This window comes from Electrophorus electricus, chromosome 21 (genome assembly GCF_013358815.1).
Source record: "Electrophorus electricus isolate fEleEle1 chromosome 21, fEleEle1.pri, whole genome shotgun sequence".
NCBI classification, from domain to species: Eukaryota; Metazoa; Chordata; class Actinopteri; order Gymnotiformes; family Gymnotidae; genus Electrophorus; species Electrophorus electricus.
Window position 1 is genome coordinate 4,281,489 of NC_049555.1, and position 23,199 is coordinate 4,304,687.

Below are 23,199 nucleotides of genomic sequence, written 5' to 3' on the forward strand. Positions count from 1 at the left end.
TGCGTTTAATTACGAAACAATCTTGATTGTCGGACCAAATCAAATGTTCGTTGCATAATTACGTCGTCTCGCGTCAGACGCCATTCTTTGTGTTCACAGTAGTTTGATTTACAAAATGATAGCGGCACATTATTATTAAATAACACATATTTACAAATAATAAAAGCACATAAAGCACCAGAAGCGGTGTGTATAGGAAAACATTAGTCGTGTGTAAAATACAACCTGCTTCACATATAAGCATCAAGAGAGGGGGGGGGGGGGGGGGGGGGAGAGACTTGGATGAAAAAACTACAAAGTGAAAAGAACTACATAACTGCAGCAGGACGGGTTAGGCTTGTATTGAAACAACAGGCTAGAGGGGCATTTCAGAGAGGAACTCGGCCTATAAACACAAAGATTAAAATATTCCCATAAATGTGGCTGGTGCGCAGGGGGTAATGATAGGCGTTTTTAAAGCTATTTGACAGAGGCGTGAAAACACACATGCAAATTGATCATTAACTGGTGTTTGCAGACCCGCGGGAAAACGCTTTGGCAAATACTGATATGAGGAAAACACTCTTGGATGCACGAATGGACAAACACACACACACACTCAAGCCAAGGTATTTGACCACCTCAAATCTCTTCAACGTTCAAACCAAATGTCTCTCACATTACTGAGTAATGGGAAAATTTGACAACAGCATCAACAAACTGAATTGCAGTGTGAGATGTCTTCAGTAACTCTGAATATAAAGAAGGGCCCATCCATCTCTCTCCATCTCCACCTCCCTGCTTGGACACTGATTGGTGTACTTTGGGAGGCTGGCTGATCAGGTACCCCCTCTGTTCATGGAACAATGCAAATTATAGCTGAAGAACTTTTCTGTCAAACAGACCCTGATATGAAAGTAGCTTCAACAATGCTACCTTACCTGAGTTTCTGACCAGTCACTGATGTCTAGAGTTTCTGGGTGGTGGATGACTCTTAACCAGGCCGTGACATGTGATAGTGAATGCTCGAGGATGGGCAGTGCAAACGCTACAGGTGGACCTTGGGTCAGGGCTTTTTTAATGTAGGTTTCCTTAAAATGTTACTTCTAGCAGAATCCAACCACAGCAGCTAAGGGTAAAGTCTGTTTCAGCACCTTGGATAGCTCATCATGCAACTGTATGTGACCTGGACTGGGCTTTCACTAAATAACCAACAAATTCCCCAAAAATCATCAGTGAGTGTGTGTGTGAGTGCAGTAATGACCAAGGTATTGTCTCCTATCCCTAGTGCAGTTCTGAACTTTGCATAGAGTTTTAGTTTCTGTAACACAGTGCACGAAACAAATGGAACCACAGTCATGTGCAACAGGGATCTCAGAGCAGAGATATGGCCTCCAGGTTCTCCTTGATGATGGTGTCCATGACAACCTGGAAGACCACCTGGACATTGGAGGTGTCAGTCGCTGTGGTGAAGTGATGGAAGATGAGTTTCCCAGGTGCGGTGTTCTGAGACACAAACATGGCGGCAATGAATCGGGCAGCAGCATCCACATCACAGTCAGCACCTGGAGGGGAAGAAAGAAAGAGAGAGAGAGAGAGAGAGAATGTGAAAATGGAAAAAAAAAAAGAAGGAGAGAATGAAAAAAAAGAAAAAGGAAAAGAAAGGGTGTATAAAATGTCTAATTAAGCTCTCTGTGAGCCCTTTTGGGTTAGATGTCTGTATTATTTTGGTCTGTTCTTCTGAACAACACACAAAGAGAAGGCTCCGAAAACACCGGCTGGCAGATCGCCGCTCCCAGGCCGCGCGGACCAATCTCTGTAGCCATCATCAATGCAGGAGTAGCAGCGATGGCACTTCTCATGCCTGACAGCCTGCTAGCAGAAGACAAACAGCCAGAAGGCAAACCAATAAACAGCAAGAAAACCATTCATTACTGAACAGATGGATGCATTAAACATGAACGGAGCCGTTGCCTTTCTGCAGCAGAGGAGACCGAGTTGCTCACTGTGTCTGTGTAATCACAGAAAGAGAGAGATATTATGACGGAGTAAGAAAGTAAGCAAATGAACAGAAAAAAATTAGACGGAATTTTAAAAAAATAAAAATAAAAAAAAGAGAGAGAGAGAGAGAAGAGGAGAGAGAGAGTGAAAGTGAGATCAGGCAACCACTGTGCGAAGGTGAGAGACGCGAGTCTGGAGAACAGTCTCAAAAAACGCCAGCAGACCAAACAGAAAATCAGCACCCAGTGAGCACCCAAAAAAGGCCTTCATCCATCTAAACACAATCCAATCCAATACATATGAGGGACCTTTGACCCTTATAGCTACAGGGAATGCAGATGAAGGCCAAGAAAGGTCCGAACTCATCCAGCTTCTTGGCGTGAACCTCCCACAGGTAAACAGGTCTGTTTTACATCTGATTACATGCTCAAAAGCACAGAACCTGGCAGGCAAAAAGAGCTTTAGTTTGAACTGAGAGTAATTACTCTCAGAAGGGGAGTCAGTATACAGGTGAAGCCGAGGACACTGATGGGCGCTTGATTAAAAACGGCTGAGACTATTGTTGAGGCCTGAAACCCTAGAACCCCGGTTCCTGGGTGATTTAAAACGTCTGGACAAATGGTCCCGCAGCAGTGGTGTGAAGGGGAAATGAATCTGTCCAAATCGGCGTTTTTTTGGTTAGGCTTAAATGCAAAGTGCAGACAGGCAGCCAAAGCTAGAAAGCTTTCTTCAGACAAGTAATGCTCAGTTTAGGAGAGTCAGGCTGGACGTCTAGGGGCCCTGAGCACGCCTACACAGAGTAAGACTAGATGTCCAGGGGCCCTGGGCATGCCAACACAGAGTCAGAGAGCAGGATATGCTGTCTTGAAAACACAGATCGTCAGCGAAGCACGCAACCTGCATACTAGTCAATCGGTCACAGGGCTTAAAAGCTGCAGCCTGTGAGAAAATGTCTAGGCAATTTCAGCAAGCTGAAGCAAATGGATGGAGAAGAATAGGGAATGCTAAGTCCAGACAGCATGCTAATACAAGCATTCGTCTATAAATAAACACACACACAACTACGTTTTAAAGCACTTCCCATTGGGAAATTGATCAGTACTCTGGAAAACCTTGAAGGAAACGAATATGCATGCCCCTGTTTTGGTTTTTTTTTTTATGTTCACCACCCCCTTTAAGAGAAACATTCATTTTTAATATAAATGCCAATCGTGTGCACGTTTATAGACTACAACCCATGTGTCTGCCCTGCTGTTGGATGTGTTTATGGTGTTACAGTGGGTGTGAAAAAGAAGTGTTTTCTGTGTGTCAGAAGGCCACTGCAGGAGGTCTGGCAGAAATACTTAGCAGCTCGCTGCATCTGCATATATTTACCATTGAAAAACAGATGAACAATTATTGCTACTCTGTGCTGTATTAATGTGTATTTATAATACATGAATTAATGTACTATAAAGCATTTAATATGCAAATAAGGCAAATAACACTGCCACAATAAATAATATATTTCATTCCCTATTATTTTCACAATGGCCAGCATTGCAGAGAAGTCTTTTAATAATTTGTTTGAAAACGTTTACCCCTAATACAGGAAACTCTTGCAGTTTAAATGCTTTTGCACACCAGTTTCGGGACGCATGTGGCTTGCATTAAATCAGCTCCTAACAGCAGCATGCCGTCTACGTCAAGAGTAGGAGATGTCTGGAGACCAGCCGGGAGACCGGCCGACAGGGGCTCAGCTGTTCCACCCTTGTTATAGTGTAGCGGAGACCTTTAAGTCTTTTAGTTTTAGCGCCATGGCAAATTTGCAGTTCAGGTCTCACCTTTGAAGAGTGGCAGGTAGTGTCTTAGGTGGCGGCCGGAATGGAGGATCTTCTCTTGAAAAAGATCGATCTTGTTCATAAATAAGATCTGGAATATAAGGATTAATCCATTATCTTATCTGAGGACAAGCAAGCCTGAGAAACAATCCCGATAATGAATAAAAGAGTGAACATGCTTGTGCGTTGTTGGCGGCAATTAAAACTCCTAAAGGTATTCTTCTCACTTCTAATTGTGTGCTTGTGTTCACCCACAATTACATGACAGCAAAACAAATGCAGAAGATACAGAGATGGAGAGAGAGAACAAAATGAACTGCAGCAAAGGAGAGAGAGAGAGAGAGAGAGAGAGAGAGAGAAAGCAGAAAGAACAGAGAAAGAGAGAAAAGAAGTGAGTGAGCGAGCAGAAGCGAGGGAACAAAGTGTGTCCAATGGCCACGCCCTAATGGTATAATTAATGACTGGGGCCTGTAATGAGTGTTAATTCTCTCACCGCAGGGCGAGTAATGCTGTGGTGAGACTGGGCTTAACGAGGCCAGGTAAACGAGCTCGTTAGACACGCCGTTAAACAAGCATTTCTCAGGACGGCCGTGATAAGTTCAGGCTGCGTGGGTGACCAGTCACGCGCGGCGAGAGCCCAGAACGCACCTGCCGGTTTCATTTTCCTCAGTGACGGCAGCAATTAGATCAAAAGACCTCAATTAACATGCATGCGAATAAGGGACAGTTCCATTTGATTTGAACGGTCGTTTTAAAAACAGCGAAAAGGAGACAGGGTGTGGATGCCTCCGGTGTTCCTGTCATTAGTATACGCGACCGGGAAGGTAACTCTCCAGCCAGCGTGACCCTCAAATGCGATCGGCGCCCCCTTCGGGCTGAGAGCCGTGGGTGCGAAATCCCTGGTTCTTACCATGGAGGTGGTCCTGAAGAACACGTTATTGCAGATGGAAGAGAAGAGCTTGAGGCTCTCCTGCAGCCGGTTCTGAATGGGCGAACAAGGCAGAAACAAACTCAGTTAAGGACGCGGCTTTCACAGAGAGTAAAGGCCATTAGGTTATTAAGACAGGTACGGGCCACGCATTTGAGTCGCTCTGACACATTACCATGACTGCACTGAAGCAAAGGAGAGCATAAAAACTTATTTTTTGAAGCCCAACAGAACTATGTTCTTCTCCTGTATAGTGCTCTACTGGTAAGGCTGCAGTAGGTAAAATAAAGATTTGGAGGAGATATGCAAAACTTTATCACAATAATGAAGTAAAGAGATTTCGTCCCAGTTTTCCCAAGGCCACGAAGGCCTTTTTTGAGGAGAAATGAAAATGCATTCTGGTTAGAAGTGAAAAATGCACACACTACGACGATGCAGCTTGTTGACATTAAGAAAATGGGGGGGGGGGGGGGGGGGGGCTCACCATGGAAGGGTCTTCCACCAGCGTCATGTCGTAGCCGCTCAGAGCAACCACGAAGAGCACAGCTCTCACATCCTCAAAGCAGCTGATCCACTTCCTCCTCTCCGTCCTCTGGCCTCCAACGTCATACAGCCTACAGAAAGAGAGAGAGAAAAAGAAGACAGGCAGAGAAACCTCATTAAACAGTATAAATTGTGTCCTGTACCTCCATGCTGCATCTCACTTGGATTATGCTGACATGCCAATGTAAATAAACAACGGCATTAACGAGTTTGTTCAAAATCCTGCTCTAGCTTTTAGACCCAACGGCTAACGTGAATTAGCATGTTTGCTCGTGCTTAGCGCGAGGGTGAGACCTCCCACCGTGTCGCACCTGTGGCTGAAACATGTCACGCTCTGGCGCTGGTGGACAGAGGAAGGGCTGGCAGTGTGGCAGTCTGCCCCATCACGAACCGATAAACAGACAAAAAAAAAAAAAAGCGGCCCTTCTTAAGACCAAGCTGAACGGAAGACCCAGCTGCGGTGTCGACGCCGGAAAGGCGGCGCGCCGGGACCCGTATTTGACTTCACTCGAGTGCTGGCTGAAAAGAAGCTGCAACCCAGCCGTCTGCACCAATCAAGAGGCCGCGCCGGGAGATGGGAGAGCAGACGGACCGATACCTCTCAATTTACGCACGATATCACACCCTTTGTACGGAGACGCTGGCATGTCATCACAGAAAAGGTCATTCTCTGGCAAGAGTGGGCTTCCGTGCTGCGTCTCATCCCGTCTTCGCCGCTCCGTCTCCGGTGAAGGGTCCTTTTCTTGACCCCTGGCTGTATTTGTGAAAAGATTTCTTCCACACGTTTGCAATGAGGAAACTCGAGAGGTTGACCCTTTCGATTTCAGCGCACGCACGCAGACTTGCCCCACATGGAGACGTGATGGGCAGCTTCGGTCTCATTGCATCTAAACGACGCACATCAGTATTGGTTAAACGCACTCGTGTGCGCACGGACAAGCGATTGCTCCAAACACAAAAAAAGGGCTCCGAAATTAGAAAGGCAAATCAGTTTGGGGGCCATTTCAACAGAGTACTTTAGTGTTCAATATTGAATGTGAGTAAGCAGAGTGGTCCGCCGTGGAAAGCTGAAACTGCACTTACCTTTCCACGGCGTGCCGCTCTACGCCACTTCTTGTGGGGGCACGACTGCCACCGAGCAGCGTCCAGACTCCGCAGGAAATGAGGCTGCAATCTGCCGCCGCAACATACCACCGCCTGACTGTTGGAATGTGCAATTAAGGGACGCTCTGATGAGAACAGCGCAAGACCTTCGCCAACAAAGGAGAGAGAACGCCGTCGGGTCAAAGGTCAATCAATAAGTGGTAGCGGAAAGATCCCCGGGGTGGGGGCTTTTATGACGCTGCCCGATTCATTCTGTACATATGTTGCTTTTTTTCCCTCTTTTTCGTAATGGTGGTGCTTATGCTGCGTTCCAGTCTGGCCGGAAACATCGTGATTACTTTTAACGCCTCTGTGAGTCAAATGACCTGGTGAGATTTGGAAGGAAAACGGACGCAGGACCAAATATATCGGATTTTTAGAACGTGTCTAACAACGCGCGACAGAGGCGGTTTTCAAAGCATTTCTCTCACCGACAAGTGACCGTTAGGCCCCATGTACCTTTTAGAGCTTTAGGCCCCGTGTAAGAACATGGTCAATGACGACTTCAGTGGCCATAAATCACAAACGTCCTCACTGTGCCAATAAAGAAATAACAGGACAGAAGCTCTCGGACCATCCTTTTTTTCCCCCTCAATCAACACCACTTGAACGTGCATCATGTCATATGCGACTTCAAATTCAGAAACAATGTTGACATTGATATCTTAACTTAAACTTTTTATTATTGAATGCATATTTAGCATAAAAGTAAATAATTTTGTTTGGTATTTGAAACAATGGAAAAATTTAAATGAGTGCAAGTAAACGCTAACCGTACCTTTTCGATGCCGTTTATATAAACACATCCTGTTAGATGTTGCTTCTATTAAAATGTAACTGAGGGCAACACCACACACTGTGACAATATCTCGCAGTCAGGATGTGAAACTCTTACAGTTAAGGGCGTATTAGTATTTAACGTTGTCTGATGCATTACTTCATTGACTGCAAAATTTTTAAAAAGTTGAAAGCATCTGTAAGTGTGTAGTGTATTAACAGGAATGAATACATTTAATGTTCATCGCAGCTAAACAATTAGCATGTTTCATGGTCTTTTGTGTTCCTGTTATAATACTGAAATACCAGGTAGACGATATATGAAAAAAATATTAGCAAGTGTGTTCCAGAGTTGAGTTTTGGTCCTGCAAATAAACAAAAAAAGCAAAAAACCAACATAAAAGCTCCATTTCCAACAGTGTAGCGTCTGGGGTGAAGGACCGAGTGGATGAGTGTGATCAGAGGGACGGGGAGAGCATGAAGGAGAATATGTATGAAGTGCAGAAAGGTGCCCAAGGACTGGACGATGAAGGCACTGTGGAGGTGAACAAGGACCCACTGCAAACGTCCCGAGTGCAAGAGTTGCATGTTCCCATAAGGAGGAATATGTATGAAACCTAAAACTACAGTTCCCGATCATAGAACATTTATAAGAATTTGTTTGGTAAAATTCCATTTCTGAAGATACAAAGTTTTGTTAAAAATTCCCGGAAACGTATTTTTATTGCCAATTTTTATTGTATTTATCCCCACTGTAAACCAAGCCTTTGCTCTCATGCAGCTCGCTGCACGTTTCCGTCAACACTCCACTCCGACCTCCACCATGTCTCTGAGCGAGGGCTCACGTCGCGGCTATTAGCTCACGTTAGCTCGTCTTCGCAGATGCGTCCCTGAGGAGTTATGACAGCGTGTTTGTGACGGCAGCGCACACGTTCCCGATTCCACTGACGCAGTCTTACACACGAGCTCAGCTCTGCTTGTGTGCTGAGGAAAAAACGGAGTGAGTGAGACATGGAAAGTGAAGAGAGGAAAAACGTGGAAAACAAACACCTCTGTGTTGTCGGTGATACACGGAAGCTTTTTATCACGTATCAGGGATGTGGGCAGGTAGTAAGTCAGTAGGAAGATGTGGGGGAGGGTAAAGGAGTGAGAGAGAGAGTTTGACATGTTGCTAATAACACGCAGTCATATCTTAAGCAAACAGCTGTCAGTGGCTCAGCACGGAAAGCTGTCATTGGCTCAGAACGGAAAGCTGCCCCTCCCAAACGCAGGTCCAGCCCCCCCGCCGGCATCATCTGCCTTAGAGAGGGAAGCGGCACCACTGCAGGGACTGATGGGATTTTCGAGAGCTGGATTTCAATATGCTCCTGATGCATCATACAGATTTTATTTGTGGCCTTATTAAAGCTTCTGCTTCTTATTTTGCTCAGAAAGTTATTCATATCTTTTGCAAATTTGAGTTTTTAAGTGCTCAACAGAGGGAGAAAGAAAGGGAGAACAATATCAAAGCACTAAACAGCCAGCCTGGATATATTTAATACCGTGGCATCTTATTTTGCTTCTAGAGAGCCGTAAGGTTTATGAAAGGCTGTCATGAAAGGTAAAAACAAATTACAGTCATCCTCATGCAACCAGGCGTAATGTAGGTGGTGCTGAAGTTAATCCGCAGGGGGGACGGAGTAAGTGCAAAAGCTCAGTGAAGCTGAATGGATGAGACGGGAGAAGGGCTGCTGAATCCAGCCAGCCCTGCGAAACGGAACACATCCCATAATCCTCCACCCGTCTGAAACGGAGCGCCACGGCTGCAAATGTCCCCATTAACATTCAAATGCTCGAGGAGCTGTTAAGCCAAACCAAAAAAAACAAACCCACAAGTCTCCCAGCGCACTCGCCGGTTTTTACCGGCCGCGTGACGATGGCACCCGAAACGGTTGGCGTTTGGAGGCGTTCAGAGAGCGCACGACCACAGGGGCACCCGCTCCCGAAACAGCTGTGCCTTTACGAGCGGAACGCGTTTCCGAGGCCTCCGCCGTCCCGTAAAGGACGCCGGGACGTCCGCCCCTGGATGCACGGCCCATGGCACGTCCGTTTTCAGCACGAAAGCTCAGCTTTGTTTAAATAGGAAAAGAGGAAGCAGAGGGTGTGAATACAGGAAGGTAAGCTGGCTGACCCAGGTTCCTGTCCCAGTAAATACCACCATATGAACAACAGGGGGTGCTGCTGGCGCCAGAGGCGCTCGGCCGCAAGACCGCGTCCGCCACTCTACGAGAGGGAACAGGCTTGCCACAAAATAAATAAACAAAAACTTAACGAATCCCCCTCTGCCCCTCAGACCTCCATGAAGTTGATCTCAGAAGTGATAAGCGCTCAAATCGGAGGCAATCATTACCGCTCGGAGGAAGGAGCCCGTCAGCTGAGGGAATCCTAATGTCACTTAAGCCGGTGAGGCATCAAACGATCGCTCAGTCACGACCACGAGTCACAGATAAACACGACCCGTGTCGGGGGATGTATTGGAGATGGCGTGATGGGTGTCGACAGCAGGAGGAAACTAAATCAATGTGACAAAACTGAATGGGTTCCCCTTGCAGACGGTCACTAATGAAAGCGAAGCGCGGAGTAGGGGAGAGGGGTGGCGTTTGGGGGAGCCGGCGGTGGCCGGCGTTTTACCTGAAGACCAGGTGTTTGACCTTAAACTGGGTCTCGATGACACCGGTGGTCCGTATTCTCACCCTCAGCACGTCCATCTCTGTGGGCACATAGTCCGGAGAAACGATCCGAGCCATGTTTTCAAAAAAACTACACAGAGAGAGAGAGAGAGAGAGAGAGAGAGAGAGAGAGAGAGAGAGAGAGAGAGAAGTATGGTGGTAGAGGGGAGGGAGAAAGACAGATGGGGGTGGAGGTAGAGATGAAAGAAGAGAGACAAAAACAAATAATTAACAAAAGAGAATTAAAAAAATAGTCACATGGAGAATTTCTTCGTGTTTATGCACACAATTATTAATAATAATGAAGATTAACATATACATGAAAACCATGACAATTTGCATAAACAGAGTGGCAATCTAAACTTGTTTTAATCTGTCTGAGAAGGCCCAGTCACTACTGCATTGCATTGCTGTGCGTTTCTGTGAGTGTGTGCAACCTCTGTTCAGGGCTGCGGTAGTGATAACCCTGCCCCAGAGGAGGCTTTAAGCATATGCCAGTTATCACTGCGAATATTCATATTCCGAATTCAATATTCACCCAACTTATGGAGGATTTGCATATGCGTAATTAGCATTAATAAAAGAGGGATTATGCGTTGCACTCCTAGGGGCTTTATTAACGAGTGTGCACACACATACAAGCTGCAACTGGTTTTTAACGTTTAACTTGACAATAGGGAGCTTAGGAAGCTTCTCACTCTTCTCGATGACTGTTGCTGTTTATGACATCAGAGCCTGATGTCTTGGTGTCGGTGCCCTAATTTGAACTGATCACCGATTCTGTTCCCAGAAGACTCACTGCAGTGAGGTAACACTTCAAAGTGCTTGTCACGCAATCAAAAATCTAGACAAAATGTCTAATTGGAGAGATTTTGAAACCTAAAACAGTCATTAAAGTGACACAAACAGTGTTTTTATTCATAAAGCACAACTCATTCTACCCTTTTGAAAGGAACTGGATGAGGGACACAAGCTCCTCAGATGCTTTGCTCCTTTTTTTGCCCTGAACCTCCAGGATAACCCCCACACACCTGCACACACCCCCCATATAGCACTATAGTGCTATGCAGTTGAAAATAAAAACGCACAAACATACATCTCCAAGTGCCAAAGCAATTCCTTAACATTCCTGCATCGGTCTGCTCAGATGTTCCCCTCAAGGTCTGAGCTGAGCTGGACCGCATCGCTGGCCCCTCCCAACACCACACCCCCTGGACAGGAACGCGCTTGGGACTACAAATACATGCATTTTTACGTTCCAGAGTGCAGGTGTACTGTTAAAAGACTAGCAAAAGACTCAGTTGTGAGGCTAAATTCCAATACAAAAACTGTGCACAGTTATACGTGGATAAACAGTCAGTTTTAATTTGGCTCCAGGGATTTTCTGTGTGCGCGTGTGGGACGGCACACCACAGTGGCTATACTGGCTTTAAGATCTCAGCAGCTCCCAGCAGGAGGTGACGGTCAAGATCCTGTCTTAGTGTCGTTCCCCACAACCCCCCCCCCACCACACACACACACACACACACACACACACACACACACACACACACCTACCGTCACCAGCAGACAGACTTGCTGCACATCAGTGATCAACGTAACCCAGTGCTGCGGCTCATCACCCCCTGCGGCTGGCGCGCACGCACACACACAAAAAGCATCCTGTATATCTCTGCTTACACTCACGACACGCAACTGGCGTCGTCACAGGGGAATACGCCGACTTCCCCCAAAAACTACAGACCTTTTCCAGCCTTCCCTGCACCGTTGTCCCTCACGGACGTGCCCATAGTCCAGAATAACATGGAAAAACCAGGGCTGGCCCAATTTCACACGCTTCCAGCCTATGGCGTTATGGAAGGACTAAGCACTCTCAGAAACGTCGTTAAAAAGAGTAATATGACATTATCGTTTCATCATTAACCATAATGTGCTCGCTACTGTCTGTGTACACAGCATGGAATAAGCAAAACATCATATCAATAATGTGTGCTGGTGATGGTGCAAATTGATACTGTGCCCTGCAATACTTGAAAACGTTTACGGAACGAGGCAAGGCTCCATTACGAATGTGTGATGCATTAGCTTCAACGATTGTCAGTCAGTTATTCTGAGGTTCTTCCCCTGCACGCGTGACGGATAACGGCACTAAAGACGCTCGCAGACTGTTTATACTGTGGTTTAGGGTCCTTCTGCACACAGGAAGGTGAAGCAAAAGAAAGGAAGCTGCGAGACACCGAACGATGGCGCGAAGGCGAGCACAACGCGGGCGGCCCCTCCGCGCTCCAACTCTGCCCTGGGTCTACCTCCCCCCCCCCCCCCCCCCCCCCCCCCCCCCCCCGCAGGGCAGCTTAGAGGCCCTTTAGACTCAAAAGGTGACCGTGTTGCAAGATGATCACGAACACGGCGACACGTCTAGATTTTCACAGAGGCGCACATCCCAGTCGGCGGTGTTCATCTGCCTCGCCAAGTTTCTGGTACAAAAACTCATCTGACCCCAAAAAAGGAAATTAGCATATTTATAGCCTACCACAGAAGAGAAATCATTGGACAAGACATCAATCAGGGTCCATCTTATTATCTTCTCGTTCTCCCCGTTTTCACGTCTTATGCAGTATATTCAAGATGGAAGAGAGAGGAAAAAAGACTCATAGAAGGATACATAGACAGCAGAGAGACAGAGAGATAGAATGCACATATTTAACCAGATTCAGCAGAATCTCAAAACAGAGATGAATTGATGGCAACAAAAACAGTGTCATCCCGTGTGTTGATGATGTCAAAACCAACCATGTGTAACAGTAGCCAAACGTCACACACACACACACACACACACACACACACACACACACACACACACACACACACACACACACACACACACACACACACACACACACACACACGACAAACCCTGTGAAGGAGGGATTGCTGTGCTTTCAGATGGTTGAGGTTGGTTTTTGGAATGATCAGACTGACCCTGCTGCACATCTGACTGAGAGTAAGCGCACCAAGCAGGCCCTCTGCCATCTCTCTCTCACACACACACACACACAAAATCAGGTGGCCAGTGTAATCTGCCCACACTCATCCCCTTATTAGGTTTGGGTCTCTGTTCAGTGCCCTCACTCACTCACACACACACACACACACACAGGATTATGTATTACTGATTATATGAGGTCTCATGCTGACTTCAAAGATTGTTACTGTAAGAACAGAACCCCATCCTAACAGTTTTGTATGTTTTATTTGACAAATTATCCGAAGAAATGTAAGCAAAACATACTGGCAAAAAGGACCCCACAAGGATGTCTGGACATATTACTACTGCAGTGAATTTGTTGCGTACACAGTTGATCCTCACAAGTACAAGTTCACACACCCCATCCCACCCTTTTAACTTTGATCCTCGCTTGCTATGACCAGCGTACCACACACACACACACACACACACACACACACACACACACACACACACACACACACACACACACACACACACACACACACACACACACACACACACACACCCTTGCGACAAGGGAGTTCTAAGCTGCCCAGTTTAAATAATTACCCTCTTGGGGTTTAGTTGCAGGGAAAAAAAATTGCTCATATCTGAGCCTTCTTAAATTAAAATTCCATTTGCTTTTTTTTTTTTTTTTTAGGAGCTTCTGACCTGAGTAGCGCACCGCTTTACCTGGTTTGCATTAAACGTGAATTAAAACGCATTTCGCAATACACGGAACCGGAACAATGGGCTTCACAAGAAAATTAGCCTGCTCGACTAAAAGATGTGAGCAGCTTAACGGAACGCGAAAGTCGTTACCTAACTATCAGACCTGTAAGTTAGTTTATCGTAATGGACGGTTTAGGGCCCCTAACTAAAGACACGTATGACATTAGGTATTGTTTAATGAAGGTTTCATAATATTAGCTTGCTTTAATGCCCCCCACCAACGCTCTCACACGCACACAAAAATATATAATGAATATAATTTTATATTAATATTTATAGCACCGGCATTTTGACAAAAATATTACCGTAGAACACTGGTTTAGTCCCTCCCCTCCCACCCACGCACGCACGCACACACACACACACACACACACACACACACACACACACACACACACACACACACACACACACACACACACACACACACACACACACACACACACCCCCTTTGGCAGTGGCGCTCCACATTCTACCCAACACGTTTGGTGTAGCGGCATTGCACATACAACATGACACTTTTGGAGAAGCCAGGAAATCCTGCCGGACCCCATGGAGCGTAGCAGTCATGGAACGCCAGAGGTCGCCGCCAAGGTCAACTCGTCAATTAAAGCTCAATGAACGTTCTTGGGCCCATTTAAACTGTGATCAGTTTGGGTCTGTTAAATATATGCATGCGATATGCAAAAGATGTGCAGCCTTGAATCAAACCGCTCCCGGAATGACTCTCCTCAGAGCTACAGATTACCAAGCCTTTAAATTAGGAGCAATTTTAACCTATACGAGCATGTGGTTTGGTTAGAACTTCATCGGCCCACAGGTCGCTCAGAACCTCACTTAACCGATTCTTCGACCTGACTGAGGAAGATTCAAATCATTTCCAGCTCTTTTTAGAGTTGAAAGTACTAAAGACAAGCTCCTGCGTACATGGTGTCAAACTCGACTCATCCAGCCAAAATCAGCTCCCAAGGAGCTGTTGCCACGTGTGCTCAGGTACCGAAGTGTAGCTCACTGTGGTGCGTTTCACTCACTAAAGCGCCGAGTCGTTGAGCTCATACTCATATCCGCGCGTCGCCGCGGACTGGACCCCCTGATCCGCCCACAGGCAGGACAGGGCGTGGCTAATGAAGGGAAACAGCACCTGCTCCTCATCAAAACACCGCCCACAGGACAGCACGGTGTGAGCGTGGACCTGCACGCACAAAAGCACACACACACAAAAAGTCATCCATTTTACAATCGTCTATTAAAAAAGACAGAACGCTGCTGCTTAAAAAAAAAAAAAAAAAAAAAAAAAAAAACAACAACAACACACAGCGACGCCCACAGACAGAAAGCAAGATGTTGTAGAAAGGGACTGGAGTCTGAAAGGGTGGGCGTAGAGGTGTGTGTAAAACGCTCTGCACCGCCTGCAGCCATCTGTAAGGCCATTGACTATGACACGATAATTAGCTGCTCAGGCACCGCTAATCACCAGTAATTACAGCACGCACGTCTGATCGGGCTTAAAACAATACATCTGCAAGACTGCTACACTACTGCACTGCGCCAGCTGTCTTTGGCTCTCTGACTGGAGAAACAGAGAGAACGAGGGGGATGCTTTAGGAATGCGGTGGCCGTCCCGGGGTTCTGAGGCCGTTCTGGAACGTTCCAGAAGTGAACTAACAGTCTAATCGGCCATGGCTGAGTAAACATTGGAGGAGCTGCACAGACAGGTTTCCGTGTGGGTTTGAGGCAGAAAACCAGGAGTTCCAAAGAGATACTGACACCTGGTGTGCATTTTGAGCACTGCAGGAGAGAAAATGCGGCCGTGATTTCCTTACAACTTTGCAACTAATGAATCGGTCAGCATTCATTAGACAGTGATAAATCACAGCGCGTAATAGCGAGGTCACTGACACAGGCCAGAGTCAGCGTGTCACATGGCCCTGAGGATCACGTGGGGCATGGGTATGTGAAGGACGGGGTAAGAGAGTGGAAGGGAGAAAGGGAAAGAAGGAATGAGGGAAAAGAGCAGAGAGAGACCGCAAGTGAAAGTGGAGACCTTGTTCTTGCTGTTGGCCAGGTTGATTCTCAGCATGCCCATCCCATACAGCACAAACTTCATGGACGTCAGCAGATTGTCCAGCACAGCTGGCTGAAAACAGAGCAAAACATTACCACGTTACACCTCACACACAGCCTGTGTGTGTGTGTGTGTGTGTTCTGAGAGAGAGACACACCACATGTTCAAGCATAAAAATGTGAACAATGAAAGGCAGAATAGATGTAGAGTGATATGTAGCACTTCAGCGGGGGTTTGATCTGGGAAAAGGCCGGGAAGAGGAGCTGTGTGGAGGAGCTGTGTGGAGGAGAGTGTGGAGGAGAGGGGAGAGGAGCTGTGTGGAGGAGAGTGTGGAGGAGAGGGGAGAGGAGCTGTGTGGAGGAGAGTGTGGAGGAGCTGTGTGGAGGAGAGGGGAGAGGAGCTGTGTGGAGGAGAGTGTGGAGGAGAGGGGAGAGGAGCTGTGTGGAGGAGAGTGGAGAGGAGCTGTGTGGAGGAGAGTGGGGGGGTTGCACTCTGTTACACACACACACACACACACACACACACACACACACAGTTTGCTTCAAGTTTCTTTAATCTCATTTAAACTTTCAAATCCTCTGTTCCCTTGTAGCCAAATTTTTAATCCTGCATCTAAACAGTCACGTCAGTCGGTGCAATTCTAACTTAATAAATAGGAAAACTGGGAGAAGAGCGTCCCTGTCTGATTCTAATGCTCTGCGTCTGCTGTGGCTGAGGGCTTCTAGCTGTAATACAGCAATAACCCAGTGCGCACGTGGACGCACGTGTGTTTACGTATGCAGCGAGTGTGGAATTTTATACACACACATATATTTATTTATTTATTTATTGTGTGTGTGAGTGAGCGACAGTGAGAGCACAAGTGAAACTGAGAAAAACACCTCATATCAAACAGGTGTGCGTGCACGTGCGTGTGTGTATATATATGCGTGTGCGCGCGCACGCGTGTGGGTGTGTGTGCGAGAGAGAGATAAGAAATCAACTTCCCCATCATCTCAGCTCCATCGAGCCCGAGTCTCATTATCTGCGGTCTACAGGGTTAGGGCGCTGCTGTGGTGGGCCGATACCGCCATCCCCACTGGGCCGTTGTCGGCTCGACGCCCGCCACCTCCTGAAGGAGGCTGTCGATTCGTCACGCATACTAATTACGGCGTCAGACCGCGCGACAGGCTCACGCGGCATGCGTACTAATTGCGATGTCGGCGTGCTCGGCAAGCGGTGCCGGCTCGTTCGGCGACGTACGCTAGGCCTTAACTAATTGGAAACACACAGGTGGCTGGGGCGTCATCATCAAGACAGAAACCCCAGAAGGGCTTCGTCTGTTTGCGGGGGGAGAGACATCATCAAAAGAGGGTAGACAAGAACGTCCATAAATCCCCAGAAACTACTGAGCTTAATGAGATATGGACTGCGTCTCCCCTGAGACATAGTGTAGCTCACAGAGACTAGACATTAAATACATGTGTGTGTCATATGTGCAGCGCAGCACGTCAGGCAGAAGCCCATTACAGAATGAGCTTGCTTGCAGTCTGACACCGGTCTGGGGTAAAACACATCCAGAGGGCATCATGAGGGAAGGATTAACTCCGGGCTGCCCCCTTACATCTGACCTTTCACCAGTAAACCTATTATAGGTATAAACAAACAAGACAGAAGCAGTGGATCTTGCTTCAGAAGTCTGGGTCATATTGAACATCGAGGGTGCCATTCTTGGGTATAGACTTCTAATGTATATGCTCATAATTGCAAATTCAGTGAAAAGCTGATTTTAGACCAGTAGTCTCACTTGGAGACGTGTGAAACAGACAGGTCCTGACAGTGAACCGAGCTGATGTCAGATCAACTGGGGAAAGGAGATTCTTTTCAAAAAGGCATTAATGTGCTTTTAAATCCTTGAAAGGTTGACGCATGTTGGCAAAACTGTAATAGAGAATGTGTGACCATTATATTGCTATTGTTTACAACATAGTTGTATGTTTGATCTCAAAGTTGTTGCTTGATCTCAAAAATGCCCATCACTCACCCCTTGTGCATGAGAAAAAAAATAAGCTTCTAAAATCAGCCATTACTTTAAATGGGCACAAGAGGTGTAGCACTGAACTGGGTTCTCCTCCTGCAGAGCAAAGCAAAGATTTGTGCATCGCTAAAAGCTTTCCCTTCAGTTGCATCGTGCACCGGTTGAGTGCAGCACGATTCGTGAGCCTCTCAAATGCTTTCCCCCTCCTCCCTGCTCAGGCTGGCCAAAACAAACGCATTTTTTTGCCTTGCCCAACTGGCCGTTTGCTCTCTGGGACAGAGCAGGAGAATGCATGTTTGTTTAAAAGCCTTTCCATGTTTTTCCACAGTTCAGGAATCTTCTTATTGTTTAGTGCCTTTATCTAGTACTTCTGATATTTATACTTTTACATTTATGGCATTTAGGTGACACTTTTATCCAAAGCAACTTACAATTATGGCTGAGTACAACTTGAGTAATTGAGGGTTAAGGGTCTGGCTTGAACCAGCAACCTTCTGATTACAAGTCAAGTATCTTAACCACTGAGCTACCACTCAAATGCCTCTCAATAACAGGAGACTTACAAAACCTTCAACATAGAGACCACTTAAAAAACCTGGATGCATGTTAATTAACAACTGAATAAATGAACAAAGACAGCCACAGTCAGTTTATGTAAGCATGATGAAACATGCTGGTGAGGTGAGACGCTTGTATCCAAACAAGGTATAGAAATACTTGTCAAGCGTGCAGGTCTGTAGTCAACCTGCTAGAAAGTGAGAACCGTTTCAAAGACAGCTATGGGTGTCTGTGTGTTTCTCTCTCTCACTCACTCACTCACACACAAACACTCTTGATTAGCCATCCAAAGAGCTTCAGGTTTCGAGAGGGTTGGCTGATATGTAATCTATACCATGATACAGTATCACTAGCCTTCCCTGATACCCTTCTGGAATTCTCAGTTGGCTCCCCTGAGAACTGCAAACTCTTAAACTACAGAGTTCTATAATGTTCAAATTCTTAAGTTGTTTACAGAGCATCTGAGTGACCTGGAAGTCATGAATAATCAGCAAGGCTACTGAGCAAAACAATAACATGCATCAACCCATTCCAAACTGATAAAATGCTGAAATGGGGGAGGTGCTAAAAGAATCACAAGTCAGAAAGGACAGAACGGTGTAATATCTAGAAATGTGAGATGAAGGTCACAGTGGAAACTACAGCGTGAGAGTGAAGAAACAACCAATCACAGAAACGGAAGTGTTTTCCGTTACATTTTCCCACAAACACACCACTTGTCACGTACACAATGCAAACACTCATCATGCAGACAGAGAGGCCCAACCACACCCTTCCCTAAGCCCACAGTGGTAGCTGACAGACCAGTAGATACTGTTTTAAAAGCAAACCAGGGCTTTTTGGATTATAGGCTTCTTTCGGGTCTCGGACCTTATGTACAATGCTGTGCAAGCCACAATTATGGTTCTTACTGTACATGTGCGTGGTGTGTGCATGGTGTCCTAATTTGACCTCCTTGAAACAAAATAATGTAGAAGAATCAGGCTCAAGAGGAGAAGTTCACATCGCCAGCCTCCCAGGCAGAATTAGCACCGACACCGAGATTCACTTCGCACCTCACTAGAGCAGCGCTTCTGTTCGGCTCGGGCCGCAATGGCGTGACCCGACATGCCTCCTGGTGCAGTTTAAGACAGGGCACGGCGCTGCCATCCTGTGATCACATTCGATAGGACGCTGCCGTCAAAATGCACGACGGAGACTGCAAGCCTTCCCACACCCCGGCAGGCAGCTCGCAAGAAGCAGTTGATTGGTTTAATCTTCCGCTCTTGATGGCGTTTAAAAGGCACGAGGAATGCTGTGAAACAAGCTTCAGTCAGACGCCAGTAATTAACGCACGTAAGTTATAAAAACTAGTGTGCCTGTACTAGCGACTACGCAAGGATAGAAAGGTTTGTTATGGTTGGACTAAATCCAGTCCTGCGTGTAAATGCATAGGCTTGCCCCTTGCCACATGTCAGGTATCGTCTGAAAGCTCTCGAGGCTGCAAATTTCAGTCCTCGTGATCAATCTACTGTTAATCTACATCATCAAAAAAGATGTGTAAAATGTAAAAAAAATAAAATAATAATAATAATAATAATAATAATAATAATAATCAAAAGAGCTCAAACCATAAGAAGTGGTGGGAAAGTGTCTCAAAATCAAGATGTTGGCCGAGAGAGAGAGAGAGAATGGGGGAGAAACAGTATTTTATTAGAAAGGTCTTAGCCAATGACTATACTATAAGAATTTGGTAGTTATTCATTACATCACTCAGACGAATACACCTCCACATGTACACACCTACACCTCCACACCCACACACATTAACTCTGTTCAGAGAAAGAGGAAAAGCATGGTAGCAAGAGATAGACCTTCCATGAAGTCAGTGAGGTCAACCAGATCACATCATCAAAAGAGGCCTAGGGATGTGTGTGCACGCAAACAGGCCTGTCTGTTCATGTTTTTTCCCCCCACTGGCTTATGGAAATTCCTGGCATAAAGCCAGTGACCATCAGCCAACATGGAACAAGGTGGCACCTAAAATGGTACCAACCCAATATGAGAACACACTGATGTCACACTCGGTAGTGAAACTCTGCATCTGCCAGTACTTTTGATTCTTAAAAGTTATATCAGTTTCCCTGTAGTGAGTCGTCAGTACACAGCTATTAAAAGTCAGCCTGCAAAAATTGATTTCCACTTGAAATATATAATAATATGTGAGAAATGGGAGAAGATTGACTCCAGTTTAAAACCCAGTAAGAACAGGCCAGAACACAGGAATACAGAGGCAAAGAATGAACAACACAGGCTGTCTGGCAAGTGTGGCAGAACAAAGTCTACTTCAGATCCTGCACAGCTTCACTCTTAGTAAGCAATTTAATGTTCTGCCATGGATGCCCAAGGCAGAGTAAAGAAGAATAGGCAAGTGTGTGTTTGTGGGAACACAAACATGATTAAGCCTTTGAACGAGAGCACACATGGTGTAGCCCACCCTGCGCCCATGTGCGCGCACACACACACACACACACACACACACACACACACACAGAGAGTACTGATGAGTAAAAATTAAACGACAACTATATCCAACTTGGAGTGATCTGCTTTTCTCTGTGCTATACCTGTCCTTCCATTCATTTTTAACATTAGCATTTTGGAGTTTAGTGTTTGGCGTTTAGAGAGTTAATAACAAACATGTGCAGTAAAGAACTTGAGAACTCCTTGCCAACAAACAGGGATGCCAACGTCTACTGAGCATTTGGATTTGTGACTTACTGTACCAGTGCAGGTCAGAAGACAGCAAATGCTTAATGGGCTAAAGAGTCCACATCTGCTGTGTATGTGTACACACACGAGAGAGAGACAGAGAGGAGTGTGTATAAGGGATTTATCTGAAGATGTGATTATCAGAATTAAGGCCGGATCAGGCGAGTGACAAATGTGGAATCCCATGGAATGTTTCAGTCAGAGAGGAGCACTGAAGTCCAAGGTCACGTTTCCTTTCACACCCAGTCCTGGGTGTCCTGATCACCATGGACAATGAGCACCCTGAACAAGTGCCAAGACCAAACTGGAAATATTTTAACAGCTATAGCAGGGAATGCAAAAATATTTTAGATGTTTACACTTGTTTTCAGCTTACAGTACGAGGGACATCTTTTGAACCCAGATTTCATTATACAAGTTTCCTAACGGCCTGTGCCCAGTCTCCGTCCAACAGGCACTTCCCACATAGGCTGAGCTTAACAAACTGGAATCCAACAGTTCCCCTTTTAAAAGCAATACAATGTTCAATTGTGTTAGCTTTGTTATCTACCACCTCAGACACCCTGAGAGTAAAACCACTAGGATGACCACAGGATCCACCTGCCCAGTGCCTCTTACCTTAAAGGTGGCCAGCTCTTGCTTGGTGAATCCATTGCTATGAATAATCTTCATCTGTTTAACAAGAGTGCTCTTCCCACTTTCAGCAGCCCCTAGACACACACAAACCACGGAGTGTCGGTCCATATTCCTCATTAAACAGTGACCTCCTTCCCATCAGTAGCCTACAGGTTCCTGCACTCAACCACTAAACTAAACGTGAAGTGAGACCTTTAAATCCCAACTTCAAATTGCACTGAGAGAATAAACGTGAACCTACTCACCAAGCATAAGAATCTTCACCACGTTCATATCTCGCTTCGCATATTCATACAGGTCTCGGTCTATGCTGGCGCTGTGAATCTTCGCCGCCTTGTCCTCCTCCGTGAGCTGGGAGCCGAAACACAGACCCATCTCTCTCATGGTATCCCGCCGACACAGCGCATAGCGCTCACCCTGCTTTAAACTTCTCGGCTGGTGCGAACAAGATTTATACACGCGTCGGTGTCCCGAGCAGCGTTTACCGAAGGTTCTCTGGGTGGGGGGAAACAAAACAGTAGACCAAAACTGAAAACAGAATAGTGTCGTTATAGTTCCTAAACTCTCCTTAGAGTCTGTTACCTGAACGAAGCGTTCCCTCACCTTCGTTTACAAAACACCGAAGATTCCTCGGTGTAGGCAAAAAAAAAAAAAAAAGAGTTTTGAATTCTGCTCCCGGTTACGTTACTTCGGCTGTATCCGGTGGACAGACAGAAAAAAACAAAACAAAACAAAACAAAACAAAACTAGGCAGCCTGCCCTACCAGACAACCGCACAAAACGCGCGTTCGTTTTATGTCGGAATTCTCTAATCTCATGCAATTCACCTCTACTGAAGTGCCAGCGTTCGAACGGAAGTGACGTCACTTTCGGACTCCCGTCACCTGAGCGGCAGGCGATTCCTGACGGCTTCGCGCTGTAGGTATTCGAGCCACCCGGCGCGCCATTCAGAAGCCTCATGCGGGAGTCCCAGTAGCTTTTGTTCGGAGTGAATATGCAGTGAAGTAGCTAGCTGGCAGTCTTGACAGGCCAGCGATTACGCCCACATACCCACCTAACAGCGAACAGTGTAACTGAACAATACTTCAAATATTGTCTAAGAGTTATGAATAACATTAAACTGCTTAGTGTTAAATTATTGTATATGCAAACATAAAAACTTTAAAATACGTACTTGAGATGATCCATAAATCTGTGCTAAGAATTGAAGATTGTAATCCCTACTTGTGACAGGGGTCAACAAGATCCAGCCAACCACGAACCCGCCAATAATTACACCATTAACGGATTTATTCTGGAAACCCACGGTGGCGAACGGAATGGTCGCGCGCCTCGTTTGACACGAGCCCGCTACCGACACCCGTTTCTCCTCCACCCAGCTCGTGCTGTAGGCCTGCTCGCCTGCCTTTTGTCAACTGGTTCGCTAGGCGATTAATATTAATTGCATGGAAATCTTCTTTACCACCCCCTCACACTCCACGGGTTAAGGAAGTGTTCAATGTGGTGAAACTAGGAAATCCATTATTAGATGTAT

General features: G+C 46.2%; 1 protein-coding gene across 4 annotated transcripts; it reads right to left on the reverse strand.

Annotated features, from left to right (window-relative positions):
- Positions 1-270: 270 nt before the first annotated feature.
- Positions 271-23,048, reverse strand: gnav1 (guanine nucleotide binding protein (G protein) alpha v1). Of its 4 annotated transcripts, XM_035520980.1 has the most exons (12): positions 22,840-23,048; positions 22,493-22,719; positions 22,269-22,358; positions 21,911-22,160; positions 21,648-21,739; positions 15,683-15,775; positions 14,670-14,830; positions 9,862-9,990; positions 5,213-5,342; positions 4,711-4,782; positions 3,804-3,891; positions 271-1,544 (listed from the first exon to the last, which is right to left on the reverse strand). In XM_035520980.1, the coding sequence occupies exons 4-12, from the start codon at positions 22,047-22,049 to the stop codon at positions 1,354-1,356; spliced, it is 1,095 nt and encodes a 364-aa protein (XP_035376873.1). In that variant the 5' UTR covers positions 22,050-22,160; positions 22,269-22,358; positions 22,493-22,719; positions 22,840-23,048; the 3' UTR covers positions 271-1,353. The 4 variants fall into 4 exon arrangements, with proteins under 4 accessions (XP_035376873.1, XP_026879211.2, XP_026879213.2 ...); XM_027023410.2 differs by lacking the exon at positions 22,269-22,358; XM_027023412.2 differs by having other exon boundaries at positions 21,911-22,193; positions 22,269-22,719.
- Between the last annotated feature and the right edge of the window lie 151 nt (positions 23,049-23,199).